This window comes from Tachysurus fulvidraco, chromosome 20 (genome assembly GCF_022655615.1).
Source record: "Tachysurus fulvidraco isolate hzauxx_2018 chromosome 20, HZAU_PFXX_2.0, whole genome shotgun sequence".
In the NCBI taxonomy this organism is placed as follows: Eukaryota; Metazoa; Chordata; class Actinopteri; order Siluriformes; family Bagridae; genus Tachysurus; species Tachysurus fulvidraco.
The window spans coordinates 14,482,607-14,500,486 of NC_062537.1; the positions used below are offsets into that span (position 1 = coordinate 14,482,607).

Here is a 17,880-nt window from a genome sequence, read left to right on the forward strand (position 1 = left end):
TATGAGCCTATGTGATATAACACATTGCTCATCCCTTGCTGTCAAGTAATTGATAGATTTTCGCTCTGATATTTAATATTACACTGACAATGTGTAGGATGTCACTATAACAGGGTCATAAAAGTGTTTCCACTTGTTACATTCGGTTTCATTTGCACTACCTCATTACCCTGCCCAGAACTGGTAGTATAATGAACTTTTTACAGTAGGCTCATTTACATTCGAGTGAATGACTGTGTTGAGTGAGTGCTCCAAGAGAAACAAATTCTGTATCATTTATGTAACTATTTTATAGAATAATATTGATATATATGTTTAGATGTATACAAGTTCAGATGTATACTGTATGTACAGTATATTTGTGTTCATACTGCGGTTATATTTGTGGTAATATAAAGTTTGTTCACTTTATTATAGAACATACATGAGGATGATTTCCAAATCTGATCACTGCAGTTTAATGTGTTGATAATGGATACATATTTCTCAATTGTGTTTTTGTGCAGTTTATCTAAATAATTTAAATATAATTTAAATACACTCCAAATGAGAGTGTGAATGGCTGATCACTGCTGTTTAGTATGTTGCCAACAGAATAAACGTCTGTCCTCTAGCACAACCCTGTTACATCAGGACAATCAGATATAGCTTTATGTTTACCTAATTTAACAGATGCTACATTCTAACAATACCATAAGGATAAAAGGTATTTTTTATGTATGTATGTATGTATGTATGTATGTATGTATGTATGTATGTATGTATGTATGTATGTATGTATGTATGTATGTATGTAGAGATTTGCTTGTAGTATATTCACCTCTAACCCCCCCCCCCCCTCTCTCATTTAGTTACTTATTATTATAGTGTAATAAGCATATTCAGTAGCAACAATGAATTATTCAACAACTAATCAAATAGGAAGGATATGTATTTTCTGGACCCACCGGAGTAACATTGGCTAATAGTTTCTAAATAGTTTCATTTTGAACAGACAGAGAATAGGTAAAATTATTATTAGTCAAATTTTACTGTTTGTGTTCTGTATGTGTGTGTGTGTGTGTGTGTGTGTGTGTGTGTGTGTGTGTTTTCTCATAACAAGGCTGTTAATACAAAGACACCTAAAATTAAACTTACATTCAATGAACCTGTAAACACTTTCAGGGCTTTTAGTGGACAGTTCATAGTTTGATTTTGGCTGATTTGGGTATCCATCCCTGTCTCCACCTCTCTCTCTCTCTCTCTCTCTCTCTCTCTCTCTCTCTCTCTCTCTCTCTCTCTCTCTCTCTCTCTCTCTCTCACACACACACACACACACACACACACACACACACACACACACACACACACACACACACACACACACACACACACACACACACACACACACACACAAACTTTTAGGCTGTTTTTCTGCCACCTCTCGACCATTCTCTCTATTCTATCTGTCATTCTCTCATTCTATCTCCTCCTTCACTGCCAGAGGCATGGTTTCGCCGTCTCCATGGCGATTGTTTGTTTCCCTCCAATCGTTGGCCCTGTAAGATTAACATCCTCTTTGGAGGAGCAGACATGCAACCTTATCACCATCACTGATCCAGCAAGCCTGACCCACTCTCTCCACTATACCCATCCCAACACAACTACAGCCACAGTAGCTAACATAGTCCCACCTCTAATGCCCACAATTATTCATGCTAACAAATGGGTTATGAGTGTAATGCCAGAGTTCAGACATTTTAGGGTGTCAGTACTTTTACATTTAACAGACATTCTTATACAGAAGTGACTTTGAAGCCTCTACTGAAAATAGACTATGGCCTAAGAATACTATTATCATACCTTAAACCATGTTGCATTCAATTCACTTAAATTTATTTGTATAGCAGTTTTAACAATGGACACATTCTTAAAGCAGCCTTACATAAGCATAGAAACAAAAAAATAATGTTTTAAAGTTTAAAATTAAATTGCTTAAAATTTATCGCTTACACTTATCATTTATCATCACTAACATTTATGTGCAAGCCTGTGGGGATGATGACAAGGAAAGACTCCCTCAGATGATGAGGAAGAAACCTTGAGAGGAACCAAACTCAGAAGGGAACCTCATTTTGGTGACACTTGATGTCCTTTCTACAACAGTTTGTAGTCAATTTGTAATTATGCACCCAAGAGATCCTGAGGAACTAATAGGTTCATATAGGTTTATTACAGACTTAACACTAATTCCTACCTTACAACGTATTCACTGATGAAGACCCGAGAACAAAGCTGACTGATGATGTAGTTCAAAGATGATGTGATAGTATCTAGGTGGTTCTACCAACAGCAATGTCATAGGCCACAGGCTGTCCATGCAGATCTATACCCAGCAGAGTGCACCACTAAGCAACAAGACTCAAACCAGGGGTAGAGTGTCAAAATGGCTCAGGTATGTCTGGAAAGAAGAGGGCACACTGGGAACTCAGAACAATGGAAGCTTTTGTGTGGGATTAAAGATAACCTTAATATGATAAGAGATGTCTCACCATTTAGATTCACGAGCTGATAATAATTAGTCAAATCAGACCTGAGCCAGCAGAGGACTGTCCCCATAACACCATCAACATCTTTCAGTCTATCCAGTAGAATTGCATGGTTAATGTTGCAGTAAAGTAGTCAAATAACACCAGCAAGGAGACACAACCCTGATTAGAGGCCAGTAGCAAGCCATTTAGCACATTAACCAGTGCTGTCTCTGTGCTTTGTTAAATGCCTAAATACTGACTGACTGATACATATCATAGCTTTTGTAGCATCTTGGAGATTAAGGAGAAGCTTGATATTGGCCTGTAGTTGGACAGATGGCAGGGGTCAAGGTCAGGTTTCTTTAATCAGAGGTTTTATAACCACTAGCTTGAAAAATTTAGCCACATAGACAGTGCTAATGTATTATTTTCATAAGGGGTTCGGTAGGTACTGCAATTATCTGTTAAAAAAAATGTGTACTGTAGGTAAGGGATCCAGTATGCATGTTTGTAAAATCAGTCTCTTGAAAGGGACTAAAAGGTCTAAATGCTGATCAAAAACCGTTATGTTATCTACAGCATTATCTATCAAATTATATGGTGTTAAATTATTAGTCTGAATTTGCAGAGTAATATTCACAATTTTTCCATTGAAATAATTAATGAAGTCATTGCTGCTACATAATGATGGTGTGTGTTTTTCTACAGTGGTTTCGATTTGAATGTGTCTGAGACAAATGATGTCTGAATGAAGAATCATTTATAAATGTTTAAATTTGCTTGTCATTTATCAGCAAGGGCTTATGTAGGTGTAATGAATGTTTGGGTGCTATGAATGATGCCCTTAATTAAAGTTTAAACAATGTTCTCCTTTTTGTTTAACTACAGATGGTTTTAAACCTAGTGCCTTAATCAGAATCCAAATGTCTCTGTTACACAATGTACACAGTATTGACAATTTATTAATATTATATTCACTAGAAATGATTTGCCCAAAGAAATACCGGTCATATCCCTTTGCATCATATTCAATTCAAACTCATATATTTACATTTCATTGCAGAGGCAACGTTTGAACTGAATCATTGAAAGAGACGTGTTTTGTGCAGCACTTTGGTAACCATGCCTCTGATCTCTAATTTATCCTCAAGGCAATTGTAATAACAAAGCATCCTTTCTACATGTGCTTGACACTCATTTCTGTTTCTCTGCTTCAATGGACTCTCCTAAGAACAAATAAACAGACCTAAAATAAACTACCTTCATCCTGAATGAGAAGGGCTGAATTGGTGAAAATTTAAACAAGTGAGATCAATGCAAGCATAACATAACACACTCTTACACACACTAACATGCAATCTCTGCATGGGCCTGGCCTACGAATTATTCAAATCAGATTAAACAGAGAGCGAGTGGGTGAAATGATGGAGAGCTTGTTGTTATTGTTTTGACACTGAAGTGGCCAGACAAGCATTTACAGACAGATTTAGTGCTTTGAGACACTTGAGATTTGGCCTGTGGATACACTAGAGAGTAATGGAGGGCCTAATTAGCACACTCTGATATGGATTTAGGGGCCATTCATGTGATTTAACATGCTGGACCTAATTGGAGAATTTTCATGTATGCATCACTGAATGTTTACCGCGAAGCACATGTATGCCATGTCTCTGTCCCGGCGAGGCAAAGGCAAATGAGGATCCAAATGCAGTAAAGAGATTTAATGACCAAAAACAAGAAAACAGGTACACAGACAGGCAGGCAAAACAAGACCGAACACAGAGCTGACAGGAAACAGGAACATCGAAGTGAACAGACAACATACTACACCAAATAATGACTAACACCAGGGAAGTGGACAAACAGAGTAGATATAGTGAACAAGAACCAATCACAAGGCGGAGACAATCAAAGACTAGGACAAAACACAAGATATTAAGTGCAATTAATATCCATATAACAAATAGGTGGGCGGGGCCAACAATTAACAGCAGGGAATGACAGCAGACAGAAACAAAGGAAAACACAGACAGACTCATTACAGACACCCTCCCCCCCCCACGAGCAGCTTCCAGACGCTCCCAAGTACGCAGAAACCAGTCCAGGAGGGCGGAGCGAAGGCGCAACCAGGGTGGGAGGGCGGGTCGAGTTCGTGTAGTGGCAGAGCAGGAGGCCGGGGCGGCGCCGGCAGAGCAGGAGGCCGGGGCGGCGCCGGTAGAGATGGAGGCCGGGGCGGCGCCGGCTTAGCAGGAGGCTGGGGCGGTGCTGGAGGCGGAGCCAGAGACCAGAGCAGGGCCGGGGACCAGGGCGGTGCCGCAGGCGGAGCCGGAGACCGGAGCAAGGCCGGAGACCAGAGCAGGATAGGAGACCAGGGCAGGGCTGCCGATGCACTCAGTGAGCTGGCCGTGATTGCAACCCATGGTGGTGCTGGGGGTGCTCTGAGCCTGTAAATAGGGACAGGAGGTAGAGGGGCTGGCAAATCCAGTGAAACAAAACACAAGACAGATAACACAGGAAAATTGGTTGGTTCAGGCTAGGCAGAGAGTTCAGGGAGCTTGGGTGTAACCATGTCGACTGCGTTCTCTGACTCAGTCATTTCAGTCGACCCGGCTGGTTCGGTTGGTTCCGTCGACCCAGCTGGTTCTGTCCGGTCGGTTCCTCTGGTTCCGTCGACCCGGGTGGTTCCGTCGACCCGGTTGGCCCATCTGGTTCAGAAGACCCGGCTGGTTCCGTCGACCTGGTTGGTTCCGGCGACATGGTCAGTCCGGCTGGTTTCAGCATCCCGGCGACCCAGCTGGTTCCGGTGACCCGGTTGGTCCGGCTGGTTCCGGCAACCCGGCGACCCAGTCGGTCCGGCTGGTTCCAGTGACCCGGTTGGTTCCGACAACCCATCTTGCTCTGGCAACCCGGTCAGTTTGGCTGGTTCCGGCGACCCGGCTGGTTCCGGCGACCCAGTCGGTCCGGCTGGTTCCGGCGACCCTTTCGGTCCGGCTGGTTCCGTTGAACCAGCTGGTTCGGCTAGTTCCGGCGACCCGGCTGGTTCGGTTGGTTCAGAAGACCCGGTCGGCTCATCTGATTCCGACGACCCGGCTGGTTCGGTTGGTTCAGAAGACCCGGTCGGCTCATCTGATTCCGACGACACGGTCGGTTCGGCTGGTGAGGCTAGGGACCTCATCGGGGTATCCGCCAGTTTGGAGACCAGCCGGTTCACACGGGCCTCAGCCAAGCTTGCTGGTATGGTAGCCATGTGAATCGGCTCAGTCAGTGTGCACGGGACTGGGCTGGACGGAGGTACTGTAGGGCATTCGGGCGTCCGTGGCTGATTCCGCTCCGTAGCCCACGGACCCCGATGCTTGCTGCCCCCCCTAAAAAAAATATTTAAGGCCGGCTTCCGTCTCTCCACTGCCCATGGTTACGGAGGACCCGCCCAGGAGCAATGCCAAGTTGACGAAATCCGACAACGATCCTATCTCTCGGCTAGTCGGCATTAAGTAGTTCTCTAGTCCATGCCTGAAGACGTCCTTTAGAGCCTTCTCTCCAAAGTGAATTCACATGAATTCATGAATACCTCAGCATATTCCTCGACTGGGGAATCCTCCAGACATAGGCGAAGCAAGATTTCTACTGGATCCATTTGTGGCTAGTCGTTCTGTCACAGTGAGGCAAAGGCGAATGAGGATCCAAATGCAGTAAAGAGATTTAATAACCAAAAACAAGAAAACAGGTACACAGACAGGCAGGCAAAACAAGACCGAACACAGAGCTGACAGGAAACAGGAACATTGAAGTGAACAGACAACATACTACACCAAATAACGACTCACACCAGGGAAGTGGACAAACAGAGTAGATATAGTGAACAAGAACCAATCACAAGGCGGAGACAATCAAAGACTAGGGAAGAGATTGAGTGCAATTAATATCCATGGTAACAAATAGGTGGGCGGGGCCAACAATTAACAGCAGGGAATGACAGCAGACAGAAACAAAGGAAAATACAGACAGACTCATTACAGTCATAGTGATGAGTCTATGAACAGTTTTTTTTCCTTGGCTCTTATTAGGGCAAATCATTTAATACTTTTGACTTTTCTAATCTACAGAACATGATTGTGGTCTTTTCTCTAGCAACTACTTCTGAACTGTAATCAGTCTAGCAAACCTTTAATATAAGTTCAAAAAGATCAATAGAGATTTAATTACACTGTTATAAAGGAACAATGGTCTGTTTGTTCCTTCTTCAGATGTGGCAACATCACTAACAACAAAGTCCCTGCAGTCAGAGAGGCAGAGAGGAAAAACAGAATTGTTATCACAAAATAAAAAAACTCATATGTCAGTGTATGGGATGGATTAATAAACCATAGCAAACAAATCTATAAAATGGTTGATTTGATATTTATAATCAATTTGTGGAAATTTCAATCAAACTGAGTGTGGATGCTGGATGCTTACCTTAAACATTGGTTACAGGAATTGACACAGAAATGCAGGTCTTCTCCCTCTCTCTCTCTCTCTCTCTCTCTCTCTCTCTCTCTCTCTCTCTCTCTCTCTCTCTCTCTCTCTCTCTCTATTTTAATAATTTATGTATTTATTATTTTTTGATAATTAAATTGTTTGGATTGATTAAAAAAGATATTTAACATTATTAAGCTAAGTGATTTAAAGAACATTCAATCTCACTGCCAAACACTGCATAATAAACATGCATTCTTTCCTGGGAGAAAATATTTATCTCATAGACAAACACATTTTTTTTATTCCACTGAGTTCTCATAAAAACTACAGACCTTTTTACCAAAGTGGCACAAGATGACATTTTGCAGTGGATAGGATAGGGCTATACATACTGTAGCTATGGTCTTTTTATGGTGTTAAAATGACCATAAATGTGTGATACAGCTAGAAACCCAGAAAAGGTACACGGTTTAATACGCGATTATTAATAAGTATAATTCAGTTCATAATTCAGATATTATGCTTCCAGTGTTTCTTGTATTCTGTTGCTAATTCTGCTAGTTATGTGATCAATTTTGTTGACTAATTTTAGTGTTCTCTTACATAAAGTGAGTATGAACCAAAAAGTAGAAGTAAATATGACTTTTCCTGAATCCTTTCCACTTTATTGAATAAACCTCTTTTTTTGCTGTGTGAATTTTATCTACATTTGCACTGCAAAAAAAATTGTGGGACTGTAGCAAATACTAGAAGCATAATATCCCTGAGAGAACATCCCTTACTAATCATCGTGTATTAAGTCAACCTTATCCGGATATATCTAGATGTATCTGGTATCCTATTGTATATCCAGCCATGACAAGCTGTCTGTTTGTTTGTGATATGGACGCCTGTTTGACTCCAGTGTACAGTATATCAGGTTGATGCATCTTTTACACTGCTTGTGTTGTGATGCACTCCACTCCAGTTCAGACCACACTAAAAGAACCCGTCGGTCAAAAAGAGGCTTTGAGACAAGCAAGCTGAGTGAGCACTAACAGGTGCGCCATTATGTCACGTAACCACTTCACTCCACAATAACGAGCTGCATAGGCTGATTAGTCATATCTAATAGCACCCCTCCCCCACCATGGCCTCTCTCTATCTCATCAGCATGGTCACACTGTCTATTGGTTTGAATTAGAAAGAACAAAAGCTTTCTAGCGGTCACTGGAATGAACATTTCACATGTGTTACTGCCTTGAAGGGTTGGTGGCAAAGGGCATTATGAAGTCTAATTGGCTTTAGAGCTGAGCTGCTTAAGCATGTTATATTTTTAGAATATAAATAAAAAAATAAAATTGTGGAAATTATATGGCCATACACCAGACTACCATCATATATACGTTTATATTACATAGCGCTGTGTTACACGAAATTGCTCACTCAGTGGTGTGGTGTCTCCGTTCACATTATATCAAGACATAACTTCATGATATATGTGAAATGAATCTAATCAAGTTTGCCTCAGGATATGGAAGTCTGTTATATTAAGTCCATGTATACAATATTGATTAATATTGATTAAGCATTTCAGTTTTACTTTTTAAATACATTTATACAGTAGGTAAATCATGCAAATTAAATGAATCATGTTATATAAGAGGCCTTTAATAGTCTTGTCTCCTTTCAGCTGAAGGTGGAATAAATATTTTTTGTTGCAGGACCAGGATTGTGAGTGTGTCATTTAATCCTATTATCCAAATGCACACATCAGGAGGTATATTTGGCAGGTTCTTTTCTAATGTTTCTCCTAGGAAAGACCAGACTCTTCAGTGTAGCATCATTTTTAATCATTCTGATAATTTTGAGAATGTACAATTTTTAGATAACTATTTTTTTTATTAAGTCAGTCTACAATGCATGACCTACATATTGAGACACATACTGTATTCGTGAAAGTCAAAAAAATTAAAATATCAGAAATGTTAAGAAGTAGTCCGGATTCAAGTTCAAATGGAGAACTATCTTTATTTTCTGATTTATTTACAGTACTATATAAACTTTTAGGCACACATGATGTTTTACAGGCAGTTCATCAAAACAATATTACATCATTTCATATATTTATTTTACAGTTCCATCATAGCAAACTAACAGATTACATTGAATTCATTTGTGATTCTAGGTTCTTTCCTGTCCTAAGTAACACATACCATCAACTCTTTTTGACACGCTGGTACCGTGACTACATTTTAGTTTAGAGGATATGTTTATCTACTGTGACTGCAATAATCTATTTTCATTCTTTTCCTTTTTGTTTTAACCATACTAGTGACATTCCTGTGACAATATATCACTTAAATAAATAGTGCACTGTATCTGTCATACCATGAGCATTACTGATGTTATAAAGAGACCGCCGTAGCAGCAATATAAGCTAGCTGTCAAAGCCTACCGTTATAAGTACAAGACCCATCATGCTAAAACTACACATATATGTTAATCCATTCATAAATATTAAAGAGGCTATTTGATTTTAGACCTATAGAAAACATATCCGGCTGGTTGTTAAGTATAGTGTATGGTTTGTTAGTTAGTTTTAGTTTGCACAGTCATCGTCTGAAGCTCTTTCCTGCTGCTGCTGCTGCCGGAATCATGCAATCCTGCTGTTAAGCTTTATATATAGTTTATAAACTATAACCATTTTCATTGGACTTATCCACTTAAATCAGTCACCACATGCACCAATCACAAAGGCCACTTAATGATTTCAGAAAATACACTAACTAACATTTTTTTAAGTGGACTGACCTTTAAAATCCACATTCAGTAACAAATTCAAAATACTGGCACTCAAGGTTATTATTTGTCTAAATGAGGCATCTGGGATAAGAACATCTGCTATTATTTTTTTTAGTGAATCACCATCACAAAAAGCAAGGTTGGTATTTAAATAGTGATTCATTTGCCTTCAGTGGGTCCTATGTGAACACACACACTGGCTATGAGTGATAGATCAAGCTTTTACTATAATCTGTAAACATCTTGAGTACTCTTAATTTGGAAATCAGCATAATCAAACCTTAAATTAAAGCACTGGCTCAATCTTATTGATCTTAATAATAAAACAAATATGACATATCTCAGGCAGAACAAAATCATACTTTAATATCTGTCATTGTTAAGAGATATGTTAGAATATATGTTATTTGTCCTTAGTTGGGAAAATGCTCATCTAACCAGTGAACTCCATCTCCTACACCATTACTACTGCAGTTATCTTCAGAGATTCAATGCAATAAGGCCTAATTTGTGAAGGCTAAACTGTGTACAATATTAAAAAGATTAATAAATATTTGAAATATTACTAGAAATATATGGAATATAAAGGATCGTCATCCTCCCAGTTTACTTTAAATTACTTGTACTATGTCATTGGAGGCTAACACAAAGCCACAAAAATACAATTGTCAAAAGACATTCATCTATATAACCGTATATATTTCCATTAAAGGGTGAACTTCATATGATTTAAACTGTGTTTGTGACCAGAAATCAGCAGCTTCTTTGTTTTTCCACTTTTCATTTTTTATATGGTTAATTCATTGCCATTTCAAAATACTCAGATCTGTAAAACCTGTATACATATTGCTTTGTAGAGCATACATGTCAGGGGCAGAATATTTAAACTGATGTCTAAAATTCCACCTTCGTCCATACTTTAATCATCTTATTCTCGTTTTCCACAGCAACCAATATTACTGGATCCTTGCAGTTTGCAGTTACACCTGAACTGTGCAGTATGAGCGCATGAAAGTGGTGGCAAAGCATTAAACACTGCTGTTGTGTTTTAATATCTGGCGCCAACTTGCAAGATTGTGATACTAAATCCTATTAGTGACAAGCTCAGGGAATGATGTCTTTTAGAGCAGCACAGGATGGAAGTGGCTTAACTTCTGAATGATTCTCCAAGGTTTTTTTTTGTAAATTGTGAGGTTACTGTCAGTAACCCCAACACTCACTTCACTCAAGAAATCACTTCTCCCAAGACAAAGTGTTATGGTTATACGTGCAAATCTTTCTTTGTGAAGTGGGAAAGGTGTTAGCCAGACCTGCTACATTGTTAAAGCTTGAATCCTTGGTTTTCCCCTGACTGAATCCAGACACGTCCTCTTTTGATCCCTCACATGACAACACACTTTCCCTTAAGCTTCTCAGCACGTTTCTGTTGCTTGTTCTTTTTGCCATCAATCTGGAGGCTGACAGTCCTGCGTTTCTCCAGGTTCAGCAGCTCCTGAAAGAGCTCTTTTACGTTGTGGTTGGTTTTGGCTGATGTCTCCATGAAGGCACACTTCCACCTCTTGGACATGGCCTCCCCGTCACCGGTCTCTACCTCGCGGCCACTGGTCTCATCAGTTTTGTTGCCAACCAGCATTATAGGAATGTTTTCCACATCACCTTTAATCTGGCAGATCTGTTCGAAGATGGGCTTTAGCTCCTCCAGAGACTGCTTGCTGGTGATGGAGTAGACCAAGATAAAGGCGTGACCCTTGGAAATGGACAGGCGTTGCATGGCAGGGAACTGGTGACTACCTGTGGTGTCTGTGATCTGAAGGGTGCAGATGCTCTTGTCACAGCTGATTACCTGCCTGTATGTGTCCTCAATGGTGGGGATGTAGCTCTCACGGAAAGTTCCCTTCACAAAACGCAGGACCAGGGAACTCTTGCCAACCCCACCAGCCCCGAACACAACCACACGATAATCGTTGCTCTGCTCTGGCATCGTTCTTTCTGAAATCTTAAAAACATATACCACAAAAATGAGAAATGAGTTCCTGATAAGCAAGTTTAGCATTTAATAAAATAATAATCAGTATTCTCATACAAGCTTCTTTATTACCTTTTTCAAGATCTTTTATTTCCAAAAGTAATGTTAAAAAGAAAATTCAGTGAGCACATTTGAAGGTAAATGAAACCCTTTCCTATAGTGATTTACAGTGGAGCATGCTCACACACGTGTCCCCCTATCCGCAAAATCAAATCCTCTATATTCCAGGGTGCTGTTAGACTGAGGGGGGAAACACAGCCCATATAACCACCATGCGTCAAACTAGCTGCATTAACATACAGGCTGGATGCGCATCGCGCTACACTACAATGTGTTGTTTGTTTGTTTTTTTGTTTTTTCTTACATCCTAGTTTTGGGTGTCCTTCCCCTAAAACATTGCTGTTTTGCGTTTCGCTTTTAGATATATATATATAAAATGCATATTTAACCAAATCTAAAGGATTTTATACGGAAAAAAGTGTGTTTATTAAGCAAACGCAGCTCGTTGCTCCCCGGTCGCCCTGTTTCGAGCAGTACAGAGAGCAAGAAAGCTTGGTACACGCTTCCAAATAGACAATTATAATCATGCACACTGAGTACTAGTGTATATTTGATCGTTTTGACCAGGACACGGCCTGGGTTTTTTTTTTGTTTTGTTTTTTCGCAATGTACAATGCCGTTAAAGCGGTGATGCAAAAGCGGTGCTGATGCAGGCAGGATGCAGAAAAAGGATGCAGGACGGATAAAAAAAAGCGCATTGGATACAAAAGAGCAAAATATCCTGTAAGTATCTCTACCTATTTCCATTGCGCTTTTATTCACTTTTTAAATAACATATAGCAGAAGTCCATATAAGTCCATAAAAGTCCATTATACCAGATGTCGCCTGTAGTCATTACATGTACTAGAGAAAACTGTGCCCCAATAAAAACACTCACCTAAAACACAGACGAAGAGAAAAGTTTAAGCTCCTGTGATCATGCTGGATCGTATAGTAGAGACGATAAATACACGGTTGTCTTCTTGTCCACCTGTGAAGCTGCACTGACACTAAAAGTCCATTGGAGAGCTGAGGCAGGCTTTTATAGGCGCGGTTGCGCGCGGCCTCGTTCCCCGTGACGTCAGGTGGAATCTCACAGCATCATAAACCCGCCCACTTTACTCAGCAACAAGAAACCCCCCAGCGCGTGGGCTGCACTGAGAGCCCATCACCTAACCACCTGACTGTGTCCTGTATAGACAACCTGCATGCATCAAGAAAACACAGTGTTATCTGTTATCATCACAGACTTGATTAAAAATTCTGCTGGGGAAATCCCACGAGGACATTAAAAATAATATTCACAATTAAATCATGTGTAGCCGATATTTATCCAAATGACAGGTGATGAAGGAGCATATAACTGATTTCATACATTATTCCTGCACATAGTAAACTCCAGTCCTGAGGAATACAATAAACATGTGTTCAAGTTATTCATTGACCACCTTCTCTATAGGTGCCTTTTATTGGCATAAAATTACTGCAGTCCATCTGTTTGTTGACATCAGCAAAGAAGAGGCACTACATTACTCTCCAAACGCCTTTCCTTCTAACTAGGTTGGTTGGTTTAAGGGTACATCCTTTAGTGTTTAGTATCTAATGTACATAAATGGACCTTACAGAACAAAAGATTTAGCCTTAATGATACCACCAATGACAAGAAAAGGAACAATTAGGTTTTTTCTGAGTGTACTGAAAGACAGCCACTGACCAGATATTATCCATGTGGTGAATAATAGTAATACCAGTAATACCACTGGCATTGCAATGGTGTACTACATTTACAGTTATATTATAATGGCCAATGTTACCAATTGCAAACTTTTTTTAAGTGGAAGTACACTAGCTAACAGACGCCTGCTAGAATTCCCCAACTTACAACATAGACCAGTTTGCATATTCATTGCAGCATCATGAGTGTTTGCATATCAATATGTTCATAATAGAACACTGTTTTATCAGAATAGATGAGAATAGAAATGAGTTTTAGAAATGTGTATTGGTGAAAGAATCAATGTTTATAAGTTATTGGTTGATGGGACATATTGCAATCAGTGATTGGTTCTATGCATTAGTGCCTCTGAGATGTTGAAAAATCCTATTGTCGAAGTATGTGACTGAATATGCTACTGCGCTACTACCCTGTCGGCCTCAATGCTGCACTAATAATTCACCCTTGAATGCAGAAGAGTGTCTGATGAACTGGGTGCAACAGCTTGTGTGCTACAATCAGTAATTGCAGCGCGCTGACAGATTATGAAAATATTAAGATCTGATTGCATTTGTTTTTGCTTGAAAATGTTTTTTTGTGGATGGTTCTAGAAAGTCTCTAAAACATTATTTAATTTATGATATCCAAAGCCATTTTGTTGCTGACAATTAACAAGGGTTAAATGAACATTTAGTGCAGTGTTCATTTAGGCCCATCAGGAAGAGATAATAACACTGGGGATGTTACTGTCCAGTTTTACTTTTACTTCCTGGAAATTTTCTATTGCTTCCTGGACTTTGTTTGTTCCTCCATGCAGTCTTGTCATTAAATGATTGTTTACATTCAGTAGAAAGATTAATTGGGACTTATATTTTGGAATCGACTATAAAAACACCATTCCAAGAACTTTTTGATTTATACATCTAGATCCAACCATGGCTGTATTAAATGCTGATTATTACTCTGGTCTAAATCACTCAACAATTCCTCTACAATGGCCTTCAGCATATTTTCCTCAGCTGCTGCAGTTGTAAAATATAATACCCATAATCTCAATAATACTACCCACTTATATCCTAAAATGATTTCTGTATTTCTATTATTGATCTATTAATTGTTTAAGGGTATTCAGTATTTACATTAAGATTACTAAATAACCTGAATATAAGTGTATTAATATGCTGTGTATTGAGTTTACCTTAGTGTTTCTTCATTTGTAGTCATTTTTGACATGATCAGTAATGTTATCCTCATCCTCATCCTAATCATCATCATCATCATCATCCTCCTCCTAATCATCATCATCATCATCATCATCATCATCATCAAAAACTTGGGGAGAAGCACATAACTGTGCATTGCAGCAGGTTGCTGGTATTGACGTCAGTTATACATTGAGGGAGTTATAATAAATGTAATACATGCAAAAATTATGGCCAATATACAGTAAAACCAGAGAGAAAAGGAGAACTGTAAGATGAGCCCCAAACCACCTCTCATCTTCACTCAAGATAAAAACAGCCACATGAAAAGGATATATTAGGAACTGAATAACAAAGTTATGTGCCGCCGACAGAAAAACAAAATGCACTCTAATTAGCTGATGCATACCCACAGCCGTTTCATTCCATGTACAGATTCTTATTCTGACAGTGATAATCTGATGGATTTATTATTTTAAAAGCTATAAAAATAGGACATGGTTAGAATTATTGCAAGACTGCGTTTTTGTCATCCACATCAGATTATTTTTTATAATGATTTCACATTTTTTGTAAATGTGTACTGTAAAGGTGTAACAGTAAAAAAAAATACACACAATGCTATGAACTAGTGACACTGGGGCTGGTTTCTGTTTGGGACTGTCGATTCTTGCAGACTATCCTTAAAGGTCATATCACTAATTAGACAGAGTAAAATTCCCTCTACGGGGTCTTTGAAAAGTCATTGAGAATGGGAATGGGGATTCCCAGAAAACACACAATGTGTCAAATAATATATATAATGACTGCATTTTTTATTGTATGGAACCATTTGTATAGAAATATGCTAATATTAAGCTAATAATATGCTTTACAGAATGTTATATATATCTGTTTTTATAAACTTTATTTGGGTTTCTGGAATGACCAACAATTGCATGTTTGATGCTTTGAATGATCAAGCTCTAACATATCTAACAGTCATGAAGGTACAGTGTATATATAAATATAAAGATGATGTTTAAATAATAGCATTTATAATATATAAATAATTCTGACAGATATTTTTGTTACGTTCTGCCCTCTGTTGGTGGTTAAAATCTAAAGCCATCAGTGTGTGTGAAAAACTGCAGTCTGTGTGCCTGGGATAAAGCCACTTCTGGGGCCTCTCGGTCAACCTGCTGCTTTCTAAATATAGTCTTGGCTTTGAAGACCAGTGCCTTTGGATCCTCTGATCACTGATCCTCTGCATGCTCTTCATTCTGCAATGTTTCAAACACAAAGTAATGTCATGAAAGAAGCTGCCACAGAGCTGCTACACCAAACAATAGCTGAAGAGAGTATGTTAAATGTCACACAGTTGCGACATGATCTCTTCAGACTCAAAGACCTATTTTATTTGTTTTACTGAAAATAGGTCAGGTGTTCAAGTCTAGAATCTTACATGTGCACTTTATATAAACATTTTTAGGGGGAAAATGGTTCAGTGGTTGATTGGGCCTTCTTAAAATGGATCTACTTTGACCGTTTTCTTGACTTTTCTTTTGTTTTGTATGAAACACAAACTCAAAATAACAATAAAACAATACAACAACAGAAATACTCATTTTTAAAATGATAGAATTACATACAGCAGGTTAAATATTAACAATATTTTTACCAAATTGAACGAGAGAGAACCAAATGTCTGGATTAATAGTAAATACGATACACTTCATGCCTTCCTACTGGTAGTAATAGAAAATATAGTGCCAATAATAGTTTTACTACTAATAAGTAATAGTTGTAATAGTAGTAGTAGTAGTAGTAGTATTGGTGTTGGAAGTAATAGTAGTAATAGTGTAATGTTACAACTAGTAGTAGTATTAAAAGTAGCAGCAGTATTAAAAGTAAAAATTGTAGTAAAATTAGTAAAAGTAAGAGTAACTGTAGAGTAATTGGAGTAGTACATGTAATAGTATTAAGAGTAAAAACTTCTTTCTTTTGATCACATAAGCACAGTGTTGTGAATGAATTTGTCATTCTATAATTTGCTCTGTTGGAAGAAATAGAAGAGAGGAAATGACACGGATATCAGTGAAGGGGAGGAGAAGTAAACATTAAGCAGGTGTGGTGCCGGAAAGCATCCTTCCAAAACCAGGCCACCTCCATTAAACTTCATGACTGGTTTCAGCTCACTGGGTCACATCATAACAAACAGATGTTCACAGTATATCACTGGCCCATGACCACAGCATCATCACCCCAAATTTAAATTCATTAACCCTTGTATGGTGTTCGTATTTTTGCTACTCAGCTAGTGTTCGTGGGTTTTTAATTCAACACAATCAAAAATTATAACTACTCAACAAAACAATCAAAAATCATAACTACTCTACAGATGTTTAATTCATCCCAATTACAAGCAATATAAACAGCATATATGGTTAATATTTGCCCTTTACCTTTATTACATCACATTTTTTTATTAAAATGCTACTAGTTTTTTGTTGTTTTTTAATAAAATGTAATAAAAAAAAAGAAAATCAAAATTAATCAAGTTATGAGTGGAAAAAATCAACAAATTTACAAGGAAGCAAAGTATTTCAAAACTATTGATGTTTATGAATATGGGTCCCACATACCCAAACAACATTCAAGGGTTAACTCCACTTCATATTTCATAATAATTCACTATTTAATAATCACAGGCCTGAATTAGTTACGTTAGATGCTAGGAAGAGACAACGTCTAATATATTTGGCGTCTTTTTTGTTCAATTCTATATGAGCTTTTAGCTGAATAAACATAACTTGAATAAACAAAACGTTTTTTCAACCCTTCTGTGTTAAAACTAGAGGAATGTCTGTTTGAAATTCCCAGATGATCAGCAGTTTATATAAGATTTAATATAAATTTCTTGTTTAAATGATGCTAATGGTGTTACCTTTCATGGTTTATGCAACAAAAAGTTGAATATACCTTTACTAACAAATATAACGTTCATGCATTAAATGAGACAGTTTATTTTGTAAATATACCCTCTTTCGAATAAAATGCAATGAAGATAAAAATACATTTCATTGGCCTGACATCAGGAACTGCTTTAAGTGCACACGTCAAGTTAAAAGGCAGCATATTATGTTATTTAAGTAGATCTATTATTT

At 38.4% G+C, this 17,880-nt stretch overlaps 1 protein-coding gene across 1 annotated transcript; it reads right to left on the bottom strand.

The window, feature by feature from the left end:
• Positions 1-8,958: 8,958 nt before the first annotated feature.
• LOC113639259 (GTP-binding protein Di-Ras2) lies at positions 8,959-14,492 on the bottom strand. Its single transcript, XM_027141001.2, has 2 exons — positions 12,717-14,492; positions 8,959-11,748 (listed from the first exon to the last, which is right to left on the bottom strand). The coding sequence occupies exon 2, from the start codon at positions 11,731-11,733 to the stop codon at positions 11,134-11,136; it is 600 nt and encodes a 199-aa protein (XP_026996802.1). The 5' UTR covers positions 11,734-11,748; positions 12,717-14,492; the 3' UTR covers positions 8,959-11,133.
• Positions 14,493-17,880: the final 3,388 nt, after the last annotated feature.